This window comes from Squalius cephalus (assembly GCF_949319135.1).
Source record: "Squalius cephalus genome assembly, chromosome: 1".
NCBI lineage: Eukaryota > Metazoa > Chordata > Actinopteri > Cypriniformes > Leuciscidae > Squalius > Squalius cephalus.
The window spans coordinates 58,631,844-58,652,742 of record NC_137122.1 but is presented as its reverse complement, the minus strand read 5'-3'; the positions used below and the strand labels follow the sequence as shown (position 1 = coordinate 58,652,742).

The 20,899-nt window shown below is 37.7% G+C and overlaps 1 protein-coding gene across 3 annotated transcripts in view; it reads right to left on the bottom strand.

Annotated features, from left to right (window-relative positions):
- cyth1a (cytohesin 1a) overlaps positions 1–20,899 on the bottom strand; it is a 63,364-nt gene that overhangs the window by 32,111 nt on the left and 10,354 nt on the right. The window contains exon 1 of one of the 3 annotated variants that reach the window (XM_079888639.1): positions 20,118–20,506. The exons of 1 other annotated variant lie outside the window; for it this stretch is intronic. In XM_079888639.1, the coding sequence (XP_079744765.1) occupies positions 20,118–20,193 (76 nt within the window). In that variant the 5' untranslated portion in view covers positions 20,194–20,506. Of the gene's footprint in view, positions 1–1,065; positions 1,305–20,117; positions 20,507–20,899 lie in introns of those variants that run through there. One more of the 3 variants, XM_079888640.1, reaches the window with a different exon arrangement.

Below are 20,899 nucleotides of genomic sequence, written 5' to 3'. Positions count from 1 at the left end.
TACTTGACCCAAATATGTATTGAAGCACCCCAGCAGCACAAATGTAGGCCTATATTGTGCTTTGTTTCGTGTTCTGTGTCCAAAAGTGTCCAAAATTGTTCACATTGGTTTCTTTTGTAGGTGGCTCTTGGCCAAAATAAGTTGTTGATCCTGTATATGGTCAAAAGTCTGTCACCTTGAGATCTCAGCATTCCCACAGAAAACATCCCAACCCCCTCACCGAACCCAGACAGCTGAACCACATTCCTCAGCGACAGACAACAAGTGTTTCAAACACACACACACACACGACTACAGCATGTTACTACAGCAAAACGTCCAGGAAACCTCAGAAACTCTGTTCACGGTATGTGCAATACTTTGTGTATTCTTGCTCTGAAATCAAGAGTTGGTTCAGACAAGTCGCAGCCTGTTTGAGTCACACTAGGAAGTGAACGAATTAAACAGGCAAACATGCAGGACTTAAAGTGAGGACAAAACCAGTTGTCAGACACTGAACTGCAAACACACACAGGGATTTCTTCACAGCTCAAATAACAGAGAGCATATTAACTGAGATGTTTGCACATAAGAGGATCATGGAAGAATAAAACACATTCATCTCTCGTCAAAACCAGAGGCCTTTCATTCGCCATGATGAATAATTCAAAACTGCATAACTTACACTACAAAGAAGAGATGATGGACAGCTCACATGAGGGAGGATTGTTGTCATGCAGCATTACTATATCACACTCATTCCCCATAACAACCTACAAATATTATGATTATCCTCAAAGTAAGGTACATGTAGAAACACGAACATAATATTAGTTTATTTATTGATATTAAGCTAGTTTGTGTCACTAAATCTAAATAAATACACCGTTAAAAAATTAGACGTTATACTACGGGAAAAACACATTGATATCAACTTCTATAGGAGTCAAGCGCTGAATGGTGAATGTCAATAGAATTTTTAATGTATTTCAGATATCACACACACTCAATCTAGATAAACAAGCGCGTGTTGTTTATGAAAAATAAGTTTGGTAAAAGTAACATCTGTCGATGATCGTCACTCACCAACTCCATCTTCAGATTTCAACACCATCGCGCGCTCTTTAGTCGCTCGATACCGTAAAATAAATCAACAAAAAGTTCAAAATGGCTCGATTTACAACTACAACTCAACTTTAGAGAGTCAACTTTCGAGAACAGAGTCGGGTATTTTACATAACACTCGAGACCGGAAGGCTTGCGGTTGAGGAAGGGTGTTCGTCCGTGATCGGGGGAGTGTCTCTAACCGTAACGAGCCAATCCCGAGCGCGCACCCGAGACCGCGAGCACGTACAGTGATTCTGAATGCGGGAACACACGGGCCGTGTCTCAAAACTCAGCTCACACACTCACTCGATCACTTGATCACTTGATCACTGCCTACTGTTGACGGCCGAGTGAATAATAAAGCGCGCAATACTATTAGATAACCAAAATCTGAGCAACCCGTTTTATGGACACATCTGAAGCTTTTTATTTGTAAATAGTCTGACACATTTGTGGGATCTTTTAAACAGATAAATTTGGCATAATAGGGCTTATTTGTACACCAACAGCCTGTGTGATCCTATAAATGTCCCAGACACAAAAGTGTAACGCTTGAATAATTGTAATTCTTGAATAATTCACAAGTTTTCCACCTTTCCACAACTATAGCCATCGAGAAACTTCAGGGCAGCAAAATAACTTATTAAGTTATTATTAACTATAATTAAGTTATATAAAACATAATAGCCTAATTAAAACATTAAATCACATAGCCTAACACTGACCTCATATTCTGGTGAAAAATAATAAACTTAATATGAACTGAATAAGTTCATATAGCCTACTCTGACAACTTTTTGTAACATCATACATTTAAATTTTTATATTATATTTTTATTAAAAAACACTTGGTCTCATTACAGGAGGATTTATCATATATCACATAATCCGTCCCTTTTACATCTCTTCTCTTATCTGATGATGTGATTGCTGGCGCGAGGGCGGAGCAACCTGTCACTCACATGAGATCGACCAATAGCAAACCTCAACCATCCAACCAACCAATCAAATCCCCACGGACAAAATCAAGCCCCGCCTTATAGCTCTCCAAAGCCATTTCACTAATGTCATAATAGGGAAGAAAAGACTATCGTAACTTACTTTCATGCTGACTTTAACAGCCACTCATTTGCATCATACATCACACTCATAAACTCTTCCTGAAGGACAACTTTTCACTAATGTATATTAGCTTATGGCTTATGATTCTGACTTCAGCAACTAACTATGTCTTAATGAGCACAAACATCTTTTAAAATGGCCAGTAAATGATCACATTGGGATCATGTATGCAGTGCCCTTATATGCTGTCTGGGTAGGAAGCTCAGTAGGGTTTGGGACAAAGCCTCAGTATTGAGTTTCACCATCCACACCCTGTGCTGTGAGTGTGTGAGTGTGTTTGTGTGTGTGTCGATGGGGGCAGGGAGAGCGAATGACGAACACAGACAGACTACGGCCCTGAACGTGTGTGTGAGTATGTGTGCGTCTGTGTGTGTGTGTGTGTGTGTGTGTGTGGCCCTGAGCCGATATAAGAGAGACATAAGAGAGATAACAGCCAATAAAACAAGTGTAATGTGCAGAAAGATACATTTTTATATCTCTCTCATGTAGTGTAACAGACTTGTACTTTGGCCATACAACTGCACATACTTACTTATATAAGCTAAATACAATAAATATATCATTAATATGAGTCATGCTAATTAAAGAAGGGTGTTGAAACTAGAAGGTTCAATAGATGAATTATCAGAGATTTCTGTCACAAACACCAAACAATGTTGTGAGGCAACGCACCACACCTGTTGTGGAACCTGTTTAAGTTTTGGTTACCACATATTATATAACATGTAATTGGAAACTTGTGAATTTTTATTTCATGTTTATTGCGATTTAGCTAGATACTTCTAGCCAATTTTGATGAGCACCCAACATACTAAATAATCATGTCGGTATGAGCCATTTGAGATCAAATCTAAAGTCTTCTTTGTCGACAGACACTCATGCATGATGAGATGAGAGAAGTATTGCGTTTCAAAATAAACAAAGACTAAGCGGAGTGATGAAGGGGAACTCTTTATCCCTAAGTGCTTTCAGGAACAGAAACTCTGGAAAAAAGGAAAAGCCTTTGTTTTGGTAAGTACTCCCTTAGTTGTGAAAAAGAAATGGCCTTCGGAAGCATACTTTTAAAAAGAGTAAAAAAAAAAAAAACTTGGAAAGAATATTGTCAGGGTCATTTAGTTTGGTCTGTGTTTCTGTATGACTTTGAGTTGGTTTGCCTCTGTCATTGTTCATTGTTTGAGTTGTTATCCTGCTAGTTAAGTAGTTGCACTGTTTCCAGATCAGTAAGGTTCTGTAAGCAGATAACCTCAACTTTCATTTCCACAAATTGAGGTAACTTTCAGGGTAAGTTTTTCAGGTAAGTAACTTTTCTATGCTATATGATGTATTTCCATAACAATAATAAAAATAAAAACATATGATATATATCTTACCTTTCAAGCAATATGGAAGCAAAATGACAAAACTTTTACAGCCATGTCATCTTTGCAAGCATAGACTGTAATTTAGTTCAATCAGTCTTTCTTTTTATTATATAATTAGCATCAAACAAACAACATAGCCTAGTAGTTATTCATAGTGATTAAAGTTACAATATGTAAGATTTTTGTAATAAAATATCCAAAAATTACTTGCACAGTGTGATATATTTACTGCAGTTGTGTACTCACAATATCCCAAAAAATCCCAAAGATTTTTAATTTCAGAGAAATTCCAATTTTAAATAATGGCTCGTCCATGTCCATGCGACAGACATGGACAACTGCGCTACGTCTAGCGGCACGCTCACGCTGTTGTTGTTTCATTCAAACATTATGGACCGTGGCAAGCAGACTTTGGGACAAAAGGAGAACTAAAACGAGGATCAATATCAGCGTGGCGTTTTGAGCTCCATGTCCGCGACAAACTTCAACTTGACAGAGACGATGCTGTTACTTTATTAGACAGGTGAGCAAATGTACATAAAACAAATCAATGTTGTATAGCTCAACATGATGAAATGTTAAAATATGATCAGTATGTTATTCCAATGTTGATCTAGCTCACTGCTCGTCTCATATAGCCAACAAACGAACACATATAATAACATTATAACTTTCAACACACTCAAATGCAGTTTAGTATGAAAGTGTAGACCAAGTGAAACAGCGCTGCGTAACCTCACAAGTTTAATTCGTCTAATAAACTGACCTGTGTGAGTAGTAATTCAGCACTTGCAGGTAAGTTAGTTTGATAGAATGTAATGTCCTTATTCCTTTAAATGTCCTTATATTATACTCGCGTGTGGCGCTGATATCTGTCTCTCATTAGCAATCATTTGCAAAAACATCAATGTATTCACTCATCCATAAACATTATTAGATCCATTGGCATGACGTCAAGTTCCATAATTCCGCTTATGCGTCATCAACCTACGCCTTTGTTATTATTAGAGGTTAGCGACTCCTAGCGGTGAAAAAAAACAACATATTGTAGCTTTAAAGATTATTAAAGGAAAAGATTGAAAAATGATTGCACAACCATCAAATAGGTAGCGATGTTCACCATGTAAATCGGCATTAAAAGAGGAAGTAGTATGGCGCGCTTTTTCTTAGTTTCCATGGTGACTCGTGGATTCGTCGCTCTGTTGAGAATGTATGGTGTGTTGACCATGAACATACTCTGAGTTGGATGAACTTACTCCGGACGCGTTATTGGAACCAGCATACCTCGAGTAAGCAATCTTTGGGTTAATCAACCTAGAGTTCAGGGTATGATTGATGGTAAGATATCCTTGCTTTCTGGAATCAACCCGATCTCATGAAATGCGTCTCTATAGCACACGCATTGTAATTATCATGCAATTTATACGCAAAAATTCGTTTTTATGTGCATATGATACACACCGACCGTAAACCCCTTGGGTAGGATTAGTGGTGTGGGGTACATGCAAATTACTCGGCATAAAGTGCATATCATATGCACGCAGAAACTGAGTATCATACTGTATGCACTTAAAAACGAATTTTCGCATATAAATTGCACCATAAATAAAATGTGTGCTTTAGAGATGCATTTCATGAGATCAGGCTGCTGGAATACACCCCAGTTTGTTCACTTATTTGTCCTTGTTGTTTAAGCTGCCACATGGTTTTCCTGTGATCCTCTTCGAAAATAAAAGTGTTGCGATTAGATCTCCTTCTTGATCGTGCCTGATCAGCCGTGACAAATATACTTAAGTGCGAACTGAATGACACTTCACTTAACTTAATTTCAGACACTAAAATGTATTCTGGTTTAAATTTATATTAAATGCAATTAGCTGAACTTTTAACTGCTTCTTTGACCCACTTAAGTGGGACTCAAGCACATCTTTATATGTAATTTCATAATTCTTTGAAATATAGTTAAACTGCCATTTTGACAAGCATTAAACAAGCACTAAAATACTTTAAACTTGTCCTGATGAAGTTGCATTTTAGAACATCTTAAATATTTTAACTTCAAACGTAATATTGAATAACACACTGCATAATCTAAATCAGTAAATTATAATCAAGTGTGTGTGCTTAAGGGTACGTTTACACAACAACAATGTACTAAAATACAGCAACATTTTCCTTTATGTTTTTCGGACAGCAGTGTCATCAAAATGATCCCCATTCGCATTTCCACGAAAATGATTAAAAACGCTGTATTATTCATGCCAGGCCAGTAGGTGGCGATGTCACTTCGTAAAGAAACAATATAGAGTGAACCCGTAATACGCATGTGCGTTCCCATAGTTTACTGAATCGTATCATTTTCAAAAACTAGTTTCACCCTGTTTTCAAAAGTTCGCGTTTTCAGGCTCCCAAAATGCTGTTGTTGTGTAAATGAACAGCCAAAACGGTTTCCGTATTGCTGAAAATGGTGACGTGTTCACATCTTTTATTGAATGTGAAGTACAGTACAAGCGCACATTTAAGCACACTTCTTTTTCACAGGGGCTAGAGCGCATTCCTGCCTAGTTTAACAGATTTCACCACTGTGTCCTAGTCTAACAATGTGTCCTCTGTTGAGCCGCATATGAAGAATGCCTCGTGACTGCGCCAGCTGACCTACATACGTCAATTATATTGAGACAAGAAACCCTTGTTTTTGGACAGCAGGTCAATCTTACAATCAGGGAACTTTCAGACTATAATGCAGTAAAGAATTATGCAATCCATGCGACATGCAAATTATATGCCTAGATGTGTGGGATGGAAATCTGATGTTTATGTAAATATTATGTAAATGTCAATGTGACATGATTTGTTGTAAAGTGCCTATTGCCCTTTGTGTAAAAGGCATGTACTGTACAGTAAATATTACTTAATGTGTACAATTCTTGATTATGCTACCTATATTTTACAAGAATGTGTGAGTGGTGCTTGATTTTGCAAATCTTGCTGCCACAATACTAGGTGGTTTGTAGGGTGTTCTGTGTAATACTAAGTGGCCCATCCCATAAATCCACATTTAAAGGGTAGTTATAGAAACTCAGTTATATTAAACTATTAGCCAACACCAACTAGTAGACGGTCCCCCAAGAGCAACATTTTCCCTCAGGGTAATTTTCCTGGTTGCATTCGTGCTGTCAGTATAGGAGCTCTGAAGTGGCGTAAGCTGGCCAACAGTGACGTAATTTAAAGGGAAAGTTCACCCAAAAATGAAAATTAGCCCATTATTTACTCACGGTCAAGTCAACCTAATGGCAGTGAATGGCTGTTTCTGTTCTGAAGTCCATAAAAGTGCATCCATCCATGATAAAAGTGCTCCACACTGCTCCGGGGGGTTAATAAAGGTCTTCTGAAGTGAATCGATGCGTTTGTGTCAGAACAATATTCATATTTAAAACTTTATAAAGTAAAATAACTAGCTTCCAAACAAACATACGGATTTGACTTAAGTCTAAAGTGCAACGAGTAATGCAACGTACTGCTGATATTTACACTACACGTTGACGTATTACATTACTTCTGACATCATAAGTTGCGTAAATTGCGCTTTAGGCATAAGTAGACAGCGTTTGGCCAGAAGTTAGAATTTTACTTTGTTACATGCTAAATATGAATATTTTTCATAACTTTTCATAACGCATCGCTTAACTTTTAATCCCCCGGAGTCATGTGGAGCACTTTTATCATGGATAGATGCACTTTTATCATGGATAGATGCACTTTCATGATGGATAGATGCACTTTTATCATGGATAGATGCACTTTTATGATGGATAGATGCACTTTTATCATGGATAGATGCACTTTTATCATGGATAGATGCACTTTTATGATGGATAGATGCACTTTTATCACGGATAGATGCACTTTTATGGTCTTCAAAACAGAAACAGCCATTCACTGTCATCATAAAGCTTGGAAGAGCCAGGACATTTTTTAATATAACTCTGATTTTGTTCGACTGAAAGAAGAATGTCAGTCATATACACCTAGGATGACTTGAGGGTGAGTAAATCATGGGCTAATTTTCATTTTTGGGTGAACTATCCCTATAAGCGTGACATTCAACAGTGTCAACAACTGGAGGATGGAGGGCGCTGTAAATGGAGCTGTGTTTTTGTTGTGTTGTGGGATTTGTGATAACGGAGATGGAATGTAGACGTAGAAGAGCAAAAAGGAGAGCCAAGAGACAAAATCTCCTACAACATCTTGCAGTGCTACATTACACTGAGGCTGAGTAAAGTCTGTTATACAGTGTTGAGGAAAGTTACTTTTTAAAGTTAGCCATTACAATACAATATTACGTTAACCCCTAAAAAGTAACTATTTGCGTTACTTAGTTACTTTTTATGGAAAGCAGTGCATTACATTATTTTTGCGTTACTTTTTCTCATCTGGCTTTTTGAATAACAAAAAAGTTATTCAATTTTTGTCAAATGCACGTCAAACCAAACTTTATTCAGACACCTTCAACATTTCTCACATTATCACAGTTTATAGTTTAGAAAATGGTAATAACTGTGTCAGAACAAATTCATCCTGCTAATGTCAGAAAACTTTGATAGAAAGGTATGTAATGGATTACAATCAATCAAAAATGATTCAGACAACTGTTAGTATGACAATATTAACACAAATATCAATACTTTGTTGAGCCACCCTTAGCCTCAGTGACAGCCTGTAGTCTCCAGGGCATGCGGTCAACCAGGTTCATGCAAACCTGAACTTCAATATTCCCCAGGTTCTTCAGTTCCTGTTGGTTTTTTGGCACTTCATCCAGGCGGAGACGTCCATCACCTCCCAGAGAAGCTCAATCGGGTTTAGATCTGGACTTTGCGGTGGCCAGTTTAGTACTTTAATCCCCGACGGCCCATGAGCTTCCTGGCTGATGGCAGCATCTGACTCTGGAGGATTTCCACATACATTTCCGAGTTCATAGTTCCATCAATATAATGTAGTTTACCTAGTCCACTAGCTGCCATACACCCCCACACCATAACCTTGCTTTACAGCAGGAGGTTCTCCGCACTTTAGTTTTGCCATCACTGCCAAACATGTTAAATTTGCTCTCACCGCTCCAAAGGATCGATTTCCAAAACTCTGCAGACTTGTTGATATGCTCTTTAGCAAACTGGAGGCGTTTTATTTAATTTCTCCTGCTGATCAAGGGTTTCTTCCGGGGAATGCAGCCCGTTGTCATTCTTCAGCCTGTTGCGAATGGTTTGAGCACACAGCTCTGTGTCAGTGGCCTTTTTGACTTCAGCGGCAATTTGTTTAGCAGAACATTTTCTGTTTTTCATTGCTAACTGCCTTATAAGTCTGTCTGTTCTGGGTGTTGTCTTTTTCTTTCTCCCACGACCGGGCAAATTCTTCACATCACCAGTCTCTCTAAATTTCTTCACAATGGAAAAGACTGTCCCTCTAGGCATGTCTAATCTTTTTGCTATATTCCTGATTGAAATGCCCTCGTTGTAGAATCTGACTAGCTTTCCTCTCAACTCAGTTGATATTTCACTGGTTTTGCCCATCTTTCTATGAGACTGTCTCACAAATGAATTAGGTTGAATAGCTGTCGTCTTCTTCTTCTTCTTTATTCTTGGTGTTGCATTAAAAAGTTGCATTACTGCCACCTGCTGCCTATTAGCTTGTCACTTCATACTTATATTCATCTTTCCAGTCCAGTCTTCCGTAATAACAAAACAGATATTTCCTCCCTTGTTCACCATTTCCACATTCTAATATACTTTTTACATTATACTGTCCTATACCAATTTATTGTAAATGATGTTTCTTGATTAGCTGTCAGCTGTTAAATTTAACTACACAATTAGATAATACCAATTTAGATCAACCAATTACCAAGCAATGCTTATTACATTTTTACGTATTGCAGGTTTGCATAATATTAGCATTTCACTGTTTTTATTAGTTTTGAGGAATAGTGAATATGTTTTTGTACAAGTGAGATGAGTAAATGCATGCTCATCTAGATGTACAGTAACCGTCGTCATGTTCACACACAACGCCTCTGCACTTACTCACGGTTTCTCTCAACATGGAGACTGAAGAAGTCATGGAAAAACAAAGTAAAGTACAAAAAAGTAGCTCCAAAAGTACAAAAGTTAAAAAAAAGTTTCTGCCGTTAACATTAGCTTTCTGTTTGTTTATGTGCTGTTAACATTTTCTTTCTGTCTGTTAGTTCATAGAGTAAGTATATGTAAAATGTGTGTTTACGCAGCTTTTTAAAAATGCCAGGTGTTGGTGTTTCGTATAGCATGACTTCAGTCAATCAACGTACACTTATGTCAGTGCTAGGTGACAAAGCTCCTCAAGTCTCTATGATATTCTAGTCTCGGGTTCCTCCTTCAAAGTCAGTGAGATGTTTTCATTGGTTTTATCTCTCACAAAGTGAATATAGTGCATTTGAAAGCACCATGAACATATATATATATATATATATATATATATATATATATATATATATATATAATTTTTTTTTTTTTTTTTTTCATGTGCCTCGATTACAGCTCATCTAGGGGCAATCTGTCACTCACATGAGATCCACCAATAGCAAACTACAACCATCCAACCAAATCAAATCCCCACGAACAAAATCAAGCCCCGCCCCACATATGTTCTTGTTCCAGAAGCCGCTTCACTCTGATCTACGTCACAATCGGGAATATATCATTCAAACTGTGCACAGGATGTGTTACGCATCAGTTTAATACTTGTGGTTAAAGGTTTGTTCAAATCCTGCATTAGCAAACACAAATAAAAAGAACAAAATAGGTCTGCATCTTATGAAGGCTGCAGGATTCCTCCAGTACTCGACCAAATGCATGCTCTCAAACTGCCTTGTGAATGTGATTGTTGCCTTGTTATCATAGCGGCTATTTGTGGAATGTTGTTTTTCCTTGTATTGTTTCTCAAGGCAGTGCCGGGAACACTGGAATGTGGCTGTGGGAACGAGGACCAGCTCAGTCATGAACGCCCTCACACAGGCCAAATCCAGCATCTACCTACCGCATCTGCCACTCAGATCAACATTACAAACCACACAGATAAACAGACGAGGTTGAACCTGGTGTGTCAGGAATGGCTTACGAAAGGGTTTAAAGTTTGTGCCACAACAAATAGATCTGTTTTTGGCTGTACTACTATAATGTTGTTCACACCATTCACTTCTCTTAAGATATTCAATTTTATAGTATTATAGTATCATATTATAAGAGAGTTAGGGCACGTTTACCTGACAACAATGTACTTAAAATCAGAAAAGTTTTTCATTTGTGTCTTTGAACAGTTTAACGTACAGACGACAACGTTGTCAAAATGATCCCCGTTCACATGGATTGGCAAAACAACTAAAAATGCTGCATTATGCCAGGCCAGTAGTTGGCGATGTTAGAATTTGGCGTATGCAAATTGTGCGTCTCCGCTGGTTGCAGTAAATCTATACTTTGCAGGAGAAGCGTTAATAAACTCAGTATCTTGAGTAGCAAAAGCACAGTCCTGTAGTCCGCTATTGTTGTTTTGGTTGTCAAGTAATCGCACATTAAATGCACATTACGTCACCGTTTTCACGAATTCATGTTTTTGTAGTTTACACGTAGACAATAATGGGATTGTTTTCCAAAACTTGCACTTTGAAACCAATTTTCAAAAATTTTTGAGGCCCCCAAGTTGACGTGAGTTGGGTTGGCCCCTGAATTGTCGTGTAAATTAACGGCCAAAATGCATTAAAAGTTTATGTTTTTAGTTGAAAATGGTGTTGAGTAAACGGCCCCTAACTCTGTGTCCTGCAGAGTTCAGCTCCAACCTCAATCAAACACACCTGAACCAACTAATCAAGGTGTTCAGGGTTACTTGAAGATCACAGGCAGGTGTGCTGGAACTGAAGTCTGCGGGAAGGTTTTCCAGGAGCAGATACTTGGTACTAATAATGTTATCTAGGACTGCTCAGTAATGTTTTAAAGAAAAAAACATTAAATAACATACCAGAATGGAGTCATGTGATTGGAGTGGTTGAAAAGTAACAAAAAGCAGAAGAGGTAAGTCATTTATTAGGTGAATAAAGAACGTTTAAGAAAACATTTTTTTATTTTATTTTTTGGAATAACGTGCACTGATGAATCTTGCACACTGAAACTAGGAACACATATTGAGCGTCCACCACAGCTGATCTAACAAAATATCACCTATACTTTGATTCATCACAGTACACTAATAAGTTTGTTGTGTATTACAAGTTTTCGGAAAAAAAATATTTTAAAATACACACTAGTTTGCATTTCTCGAACAGAAATCTGAACATTGGTTAAAGCCAGGTTCTAAAGGGTTTTATGTTGTTGACATATTGCATTTAAAGGTTCTTATAAATCAGAAAATACTGCCAACAGGACTGTTTTTAGGATAAAATGTTATATCAGTGTGGATGATATATGAACAAACCCCTTGGTAAAAACCTTCAGAGTATTGATAGGAATAAAATTGTAATGTTTGGTGCATGTAAAGCTGCTGTGGTGGAGAGGACTGAGTCAGTGCTGGAGATTTAAAAAATGAAAAACTAATTTTGAGAACATAATCTTCTCTAGCCTATGCATTGTAATTGAACTCTACAGATTCAGATAAAGTATATTAAGATAAACACTTAAGTGTGTATTTGGGATATTTTCTTTACAACTGTCAGGAAAAAAAAGATGTTGTGAATTTTATGATGTCAAAATAGCCAAAAAATCTTAAAATTGGAAGAAGAAAAAAGTAATTGGAGCTAAATTTGATTTCATGCTGCTTTTCAGTACTTCATTGGACACCATTTAAGATTAAAGCTTGCAAAGGCACTATGATCACAGTTGAAAGTCTACTTGAAGAGAAATGCAGTGAGTGACCCCTGCTGGCTCCGACTGAGAAACACACATCACAGGATAACAGATGCCTTTACAGAAGCTTACACAGAAGTGCTCATTATGAACTTGTTTACTGGGAAAAGAGCTACAAGATGTCCTTTTGATAAAAAAAGAAAAGAAAAAAGAATTGTGTATGAGTATCATAGAAAAATCCTCTATGTTACCATTGCTTTGCTTTGTGGTAGTTAATTTTATATTGTGCATTTGTATATAGAACATAATTCAATTATCTGGGCCAATGTTACGGAGGAATGTGTGTTGGTAGTCTGTTTTTGTGTGTGTGTGTTTCAGATCCCATTTGATCCACAGCCAACATAAACTAAGTTTTATCATATGCCCAGTTTACAGCTGGTATAATGAAGTGTTTTGGTGGATCGGATCACAAGTGGACGACGCTAAATACAGGTGTAAACGGGGGCTAAAAGCTTTTTTTGTGCTTGTCCACTTTCCACCACTTCCAGAGGTAGTTGAAAACACATTTGACTGGATTTCTTTCATGGTGTAAATGCTCATGTGTTCAATCCACCGCAAAATACTGTCTACTCTCCGTCTACTGACCTAATGCATGAACATTATGGGAAGAGCTCTAGCCAGACGGGGTTTAAACTTTGTCGGATGGAGACCCAAGTTTGGTTTGAAGATGAAAAACGTATCAAGCACAATGTTCTCTCACCATTCCTGATTTCTAACACACTCATTTTGTCCATTAGATCGAAAGATCTGGGAAAAAACAACAACATAATTTTACCCGCCCACAGACCCTCTCCTCGAAGAAATCAGGACAGAAGTGGTTGAAAGTGGACAAAAGAGACTACTATAAAATAAAATTAAACACTAGGTGTAAATGGGAATGTGTCTCCTTTATCTACTTGTGATCCGATCGACCAAAACGCATCTTAATACCAGGTCTGTAAACAGGGCCTTAATTACAGGGCCTCGAAAGAGACCTGCATTGTTATTTTCGTCACTACCTCTCTGTGTCCAAAGAAAGAAACTTGAATATGCACTCAAGACTCAAGACAAAACCAAATTACAAGAGAACAAGTAACAAAGACAATAACAGTTAGCATAAAGTCAATTTCTTATCTCATGTTCGAGGCCCATAGGGAATCAATTGGAATGGAGGTTACTCTGTGGCCATAAGAGCCTGAGTAATCCACTAAGTCCTGGATTTGGCTCTCCAGCTGCTTCTGCTCCGTTTCTGACCTTGCTGGAAAGATTAAAGCAGTGGGCATTTCCTGGCAAACGCCTCAGAGCAGAGAGACACAATATCCCACTATTAGGACAAAGAGCTCCACACACACGTCTATGTCAAAAGAGTTTCCTGCATGTCTGACCTGATCGGATAAATAATTCAGGACACATTCTTGCACTATTTTTTTTTTTAATTGTTGATCTTTGTTTGCACACATGCAAACGGATGTAGCATCTTGTGAAAAACCTTCCCAGAAGAGTGGAAGCTATTATTGCAGCAAAGGGAGAGGTTAATGCGATCTCTCCCACAAACGTTTGAAATCTAACACTCAGTGAGACAGAAGAGGCTCTGATGTTAATTGTTATTGATGGGGTCTGGCTCACTGCTCCAGTTCATCCCAAAGGTGTTCAGTGGGGCAGAGAGCCAACATGGCTGATCTTCAAGCGCTGTGTATCACTGGACTCGGTAACATGAGGAATCTAAAGGGAACAGGCTCATGACTTCAAGCCAAATTACTAGAAGAGTGCCTATTTGCAATTTATCAAGTGAAAAAGAAGTGTGCTTGTATTGAATGTGCACTTGTAGTGTACTAAAGCAATACGCACTGTGAAGCCGTGGTTTACAGTGAATTTATTACAGCTAAGGGCCGATGTTATACCCTGGAAATCCAGAGTTCTCGCGAGAATACAAGTTGAATTTGCTCAGCGAGTTTACTCTGGTGTCGAGTAATGATGCTCATTAACTATGCCCTTGTATCTGAGCTGCACCAATCACATCGGGTTATCTGATATAGGCGGGCCAGAGGCGAGCTAAACAGATGACGACAGCGCTGTGACGTCGAAGTCATTAGTAAACATTGCAAGATGGCTATGGATGAACACCAGTTGTTTGAAACGGCTTTGGCCGCTACAATGAACGAGTTAGACTTGGCTTTTTATCTAAAAGAGGAACAGTAGACGGCGCTCGAATCGTTCCTTTGCAAGAAGGACGTTTTTGCAGTTTTGCCGACCGGATACGGCAAGAGTCTAATCTACCAGTTAGCTAAGCGTATGGAGCTTGTTGTGATTGGTCGTAGTGTTATCCAATTGCGTGCAGTGAAATTTTCAAATGCATGCTTGGTGCCGCCCCTCGAGCTGGCTGATTTTCATTAGTCGATGCCAGACCATTAATCTTTCAGATTTAGCTCTGGATTTCCAGGCTACTGATGTTAGGCATGACGTGGAGAGGAGTTGTTCTAAATTCTCTGTAAACCATGGCTTCATGGGGCTTATTACTTTTATAAAATGGTTAGTCCATAAAAAATATTTATTTTAATATTTATTGCAGTGGCACAATAAAATGTATTGAAGAGTAACTAACAACAGCTTTGAACATGACTCAAGGACCGGAACTATCCGTATTTGCAGATAATATAATTTGAATCAAATAAAATGCCACTTAAGTGTACTTAAAGAGAGTCACTTTCATGACTATGTTTCACACTTAAGTACAGTTTTATAAAGTTAACCTTGTAATGATGTCAAACCAAAAGGTTTTGGTAACACTTTATTTTAGTGTCCTTGTTACACGATACATGTTGTTACTATAGTAGTAACTATAGTAACGTGCATAACTAACCCTAAACCAGACCAAATCCATGTAGTTACTTAATATTACTCCGTACTTAAATGTATAATTACAGTGTAACAAAGACACCTTAAAATAAAGTGTTACCAAAGTTTTACCTTAAAGTACATTTTAAATAATTGTGATTTAATAATACTTTGTCATTTAAAAAAGTACACTTATTTTGATGTGTTGACTAACTCACTAAAGCACATGCAAAGTCCGTGATTATAGTTTTTAACTGTAGTGTATCATTCGTTAGATAATATATTTTAAATGCACTGAATTGCAACTTCACCTTTACAAATGTGTAATTACAAATATATTTAAATACATAACATGCAAGTTTCAATAGAAATGACATAAAACTATATTTTAGTTTAGCATAATGCTTGTCAGAACATTCAGCAGTAACTTTAACCATATTTCAAAGAAATTAAAAGTAATTATATGAAAATACAGATAAAGATGTACTTAGATCCAACACTAATTTAATATAGTTAAATATTAGTTTAATATTTCATTTAATTGAGTTTAAACTATAATAAAAAAAATTTATATAAATAACATGCAATAAAGTGTCTGAAAACATTACATTTACTATGGACTTAAATATATTATTTTAAAGTATATTATTTCTGTAATAAATGCTCTTTTTTAAAAGTATGCTTACTTATTTTCATAAGGGTATCAATGCAAAGTATTGCCCATTCACCTGCCTCACTGAGTGTTTCCCTATCATTGTCTTGCCTCATGTTATGATCTTCTGCCTGTTTATTGGATTTACATTTCTGGATTATCATTTCTGCCTTGATTACCCGTTGGACTGTTTGCCTGGTATTTGACCACTGCCTGACCCCGTTTGTGCCCATTGTTTACATTTATTAATTAAACTCTTCTGCAAAATAGATTCTAACTCAACCTTGAGTCTGAGTTCATCAGAGTTCATCAGAGAGTTCACAAACATGCTGAGTCTCTCACGTGTTAACTTATGTGTTAACTGGTAATACCCAAATTTAGTGAGAGCAGACAAAACGTGAAGTAAATACAGCAATGAAGTATTGAATCTTGTGTCTTAAATGTCGGCCTCTTGTGATTTTCCAGCGGTCAGAGTAATGAACCCTTGTCTTGATCTGTTCCCCGTCGCCGCCTCCAGCTGTAGCCTAACGAAAGTCAAAACCTAGGGAACAATTTCCATGTCACACAGTGGACGGCAGCTATAATTTCAAAGCACCTGCTCTGAACTGACATACACAGGGATTTAGTTCAGACTCCTAATTATCATCGAGAGCATTTAAAGCAACATTATCTTGGGATTTGTTACACATTTCCATTGTGCTAATTAGCTGAAGATTGTCATGTTTTTAGGGGGAAACATTCACAGAATACCATTGGACTGGACGAGAGGTGAAATTAAGACTCTGCGAATGGCCATGCCATACAAGTTGAAGATAAAACTTATAAATTGATTAGTATGTTCGGTTTGGCCATGATAAGGAAGAAGCACTTTATATCAAACAGTTAAATCGACAATTTAGCTATGACTGAGTGTATGAAATCGTGAGCCTTTAGATGAGTCATGCAAGACTCTCCGACGGCATTCATGCATTAGTTCAAACTCATGCAGGCTTTTTGTTTAAGTTGGGAGTGTGATGAAGCTGAGGGAGGCGCTGAGTTCAGCAACATGAACTCAAATGAACTCTAACAACATTGTATGACGGCATTTCTGAACAAAGCTCCATTGCCCAGCACAACAGGAGCAAATTCCCTATTGTCCTCCGTACATACTGTGCATCACACACCAACTTAATCTACAAACCGGAATATTCAGGTTCTGTCCCCATAAGCACGCTCTCTCAACATGCTGACTCTACACGGTGACAAATTCCTGCATTTCCTCAATCTGGCAGTCTGGTGAATGTGCTAATTGAAAGTGATAGGGCAATGTCTGCCCGACCAAATACATCTTGCATGCAGTACATTTGCACGTTTTGAAGAACACCGTTTTCTTTACCACTTTTTTCACTTAGTCCATATGTGAAAAATCACCACATTTATAGTGAAATGCAGCACAATCCTGAAGTGACCAACCATAGAACCAATCTGAGACGTGGGAACCACAAGGTGTGCTAGGTCACGTTAGTAAATCTTATTTAGATACCTGCCTAATGTTATAGCAGAAAAGCCAATACTGGTGTTTTCCGATAATAAAATGAATTAAAGCAACTTAAAAATCCAGTCTGGTTCAGTGAAATCAGTCTTTAAGTCTTCACAAGTACACACTTACATCTTTGTCATTATATGCTTTTTAATGCTGTGATCTTGGAGCTGATTGATTGTTTTGATTCATGGCTTGCAGCTGTTTTCTGAATATTGCCTATTTGAAGAAAATTAGTAGAAAAACATATTTCCAGAATCAAGACAACCTATAAAGTGGGCTATTAAAAAAAAAGTTACAAGCACACTGACTTGTGGATTCTACAGGAGAATATTATTTCTGAAACTAGTGGTGTGTCTATCTTGTTGACTAGCATTAGCATTGGTATTGATGAGCTTGAGACCGCTGAAGACCAGAACCGGTGCAAATGTAATGCAGAATTCGGACCAAATGATAGGATGCTCTGCCTGTCAGTGTATGTATTTCCATACCTCCGTGCAGAAATCAGCTTATTGAATATAAGCTCCAAAAACGACTCGTTTCGAATTTTGTCACATTATGGCTTAATAGTGCGACGGTCTTTAAGTCTTATCAACGCCTGCTTCTACATCATTGCATCTTTGGCCCTGCCCACTGGCGCGTTAGTGAGATGAGAAGAGAAATAAAAAAAGAAAATAAAACTGGACTAAAAATAACATTACCTTCCAAATGGTCCTAATGCTAGAAAGTGCTTATTTCAACTATGTGAATATTTCAGTAGAGCAGTATTAGTTTGGTTCGGTAGCCTATATTTCACTGCAGGTTCTTTGGTAAATCAGTCACGATTTCGGCGCAGGCTTTGTAGACTTTTAATGGAAGATATGAACCTGACAGTAATCCCACAACATGTAAGTAACCGTACAAATGACTAATCTGTGATCAGTGATTTCTGATATGATTCATGTACAGTAAGCATTCTTTGACCTCAAAATTATTTATTGCTGTTTATACGTCAGTAAATCAAGCCTGGGGCTAAACATTGATTGTTTAGCCACAGGCTTGATTTACTGACTTCACATTGTTTCTCTTAGTAGCATAAAAATAATCTCGTATTTTAATTGAGATTAAATTATATACAGAAAATTATCAAAAATGCTCCCTTTATAATCACTGGAGCTGTCAATCAAACAGCACGAGTTTATCAGTGACTGAGTTCTGGACTCTCGCCAAAACTCCAATTATAATCAATGACGCTGTCTACACTGCACAATGAATCTCTTATTTACTTTGTGTTTGCACTTATTTATGATGAAAGCGTTCGTGAGTGTACATAAATCAAGTTGACGATGTCACTGATCTCATCATCACGACTCAATTACTAGATCACTGCATTCATGCACTCGAGACATGTCTGTCATCAACTACAATGCTCATCGCTGGTTAATCTTGACAGCTGTAATAATAAAAACATGTAATACTTATTTAATATGCAAATATGTAAGCCAATCACACCAGTGGGCGTTTACACTGAAGACTCACGCCCCTTCAAACAGTGCATTCAAATCAGACGGCTAAAATCAGGGTTGGAAAAATGCCTTTCATTTCTAAACTAAACATTATAAGTGCAACTCAGGAAACATAAAATGATTTAAAAAAAAATGCAGTTTGTTGTATATCAGCATAGCAGACATCTTTGTTCTATTGTTAAGGTCTGTTTTCAAATGTATGCTCTGGGTTTGTTTGGTTATGTCTGTATGCTTGGCCAGCTACTGTTGAGTAAAATATGACGTGTTTGCATTTCCACCTCATCTTGTTTTTCTATCATGCATCATATTGCGGACATTACACAGTTTATGACCCCTTTAAAAAGAAAAGCAAAAGCACCATACACATCACAAAGGCACCATAGCAGTAGTCCATATGACGTCTACGTCTTCTAAAGTCAGTCAGTAGCTTTGTGTGAGGAACATACTGGAATTAAAGCAATTATTCTTCGAAATATTTCCTTTTGTGTTCGGTTTTTGGGTTAACTATTCCTGTAAATTGTGAGATCCAGACAAGGATACCAAGTAAGGAGACCTAAACAAAGGCCACTTTTAGGAGTTCTTGTGAGGTTTTAAGACCAACTTTGGAAAAGATGCTCACAAAATCTCTTGACCATTGGGTTTGAGGGATTACGTCTGCCTATATAGCCCTTAATGGCATTAACTGATCTCTTCCCCCGGCTCCTGCCTGAGAGACTAAAGATCCTTTAAGCTGACCAAACAATCTACAGGTTCATTAGACGGAAACAAACTCCCACTACTTCATTCCTTCAGTTTGCTTTTCCATCACATGTTGATTATAGTGCGTACCCTACTATTGCGCTCCACAGGCAGATTGCTGTTACCCTCTCAAAGAGATATAAACTAGTGGACTGGTGATTGAACATGCAAAACATACCATGACATACTCCATATTGGCTCAAGATCCCACCAAGTCTGTATTATATTCTGTTATTATGTCCTCTTTATGGTATTATGTCCTCTTTATCATCTGTCAGTCATTAAATGGTAAGTCTGGTTGCTTACAGCACAATGTTGAACAGTATAATAATGATGATGGTTGCATTAACCTGAGGAACAATTGGTTATGATAACGATGAAAGATTAGACGGCTCTTACCTGGAGGGGTCCTTGGTATCGTTGGACACAAGAGAGCTTGAAAACTGGACACACACAATTCACTAACACTCCCCATGACTTCAGATTGAATGTTTGTCTGGTCTTTCTTTGCTGCTTTTCTCCCTTCAGTGCCCGGGTCAAGCAACGCATGCCAAAACCAGCGTGCCTGTCATGTCTCAGTATCTCACAGCGTTTGCATGGGACTCGTCCTCATGCTTGTGAGTGTGTTTTGCCTTGCTTGATAATCCCAGCGTCTCTGTGACATGCACACTCAGTACCTCACAATTTCATTTGTGTGTTTGTTTCCTCTTTCTTAACCTGCCACAAGAACTGCAATGCTTCCCCTCTCGCTGCTAATAATGTCTTGCTCCACTTCTACTCTCCTAATCTGCTTCTTTCTCACACACACACACTTACTATGAGATATTCTGAAGTCTACACACATATAATACACAACAGCAAACAGATTAAACACCACTGAAAATTTTGTCTGTTATTCTAAAAGACATGAAATTAATCAAACAAAAATTAACATGAATTCGACCCATGTTCCAGTCTTTCTAAGTGAACAACATATTAATGCACATTATCCCGAATAAACAAAGGCAAGATTGTACTTCATAATGTTTTATCAAAATGTAATAACTTGTTTCTCCTATGAAATGACGTTCTCGGGTCATGTGGGCCATTATAAAAACATAACCCAACAGCAAATTAGCCATTTGCTTCAGCATTCTGGTTGGCACCGCCCACTTTTTGACATTCAATAGTATTTCACTGTT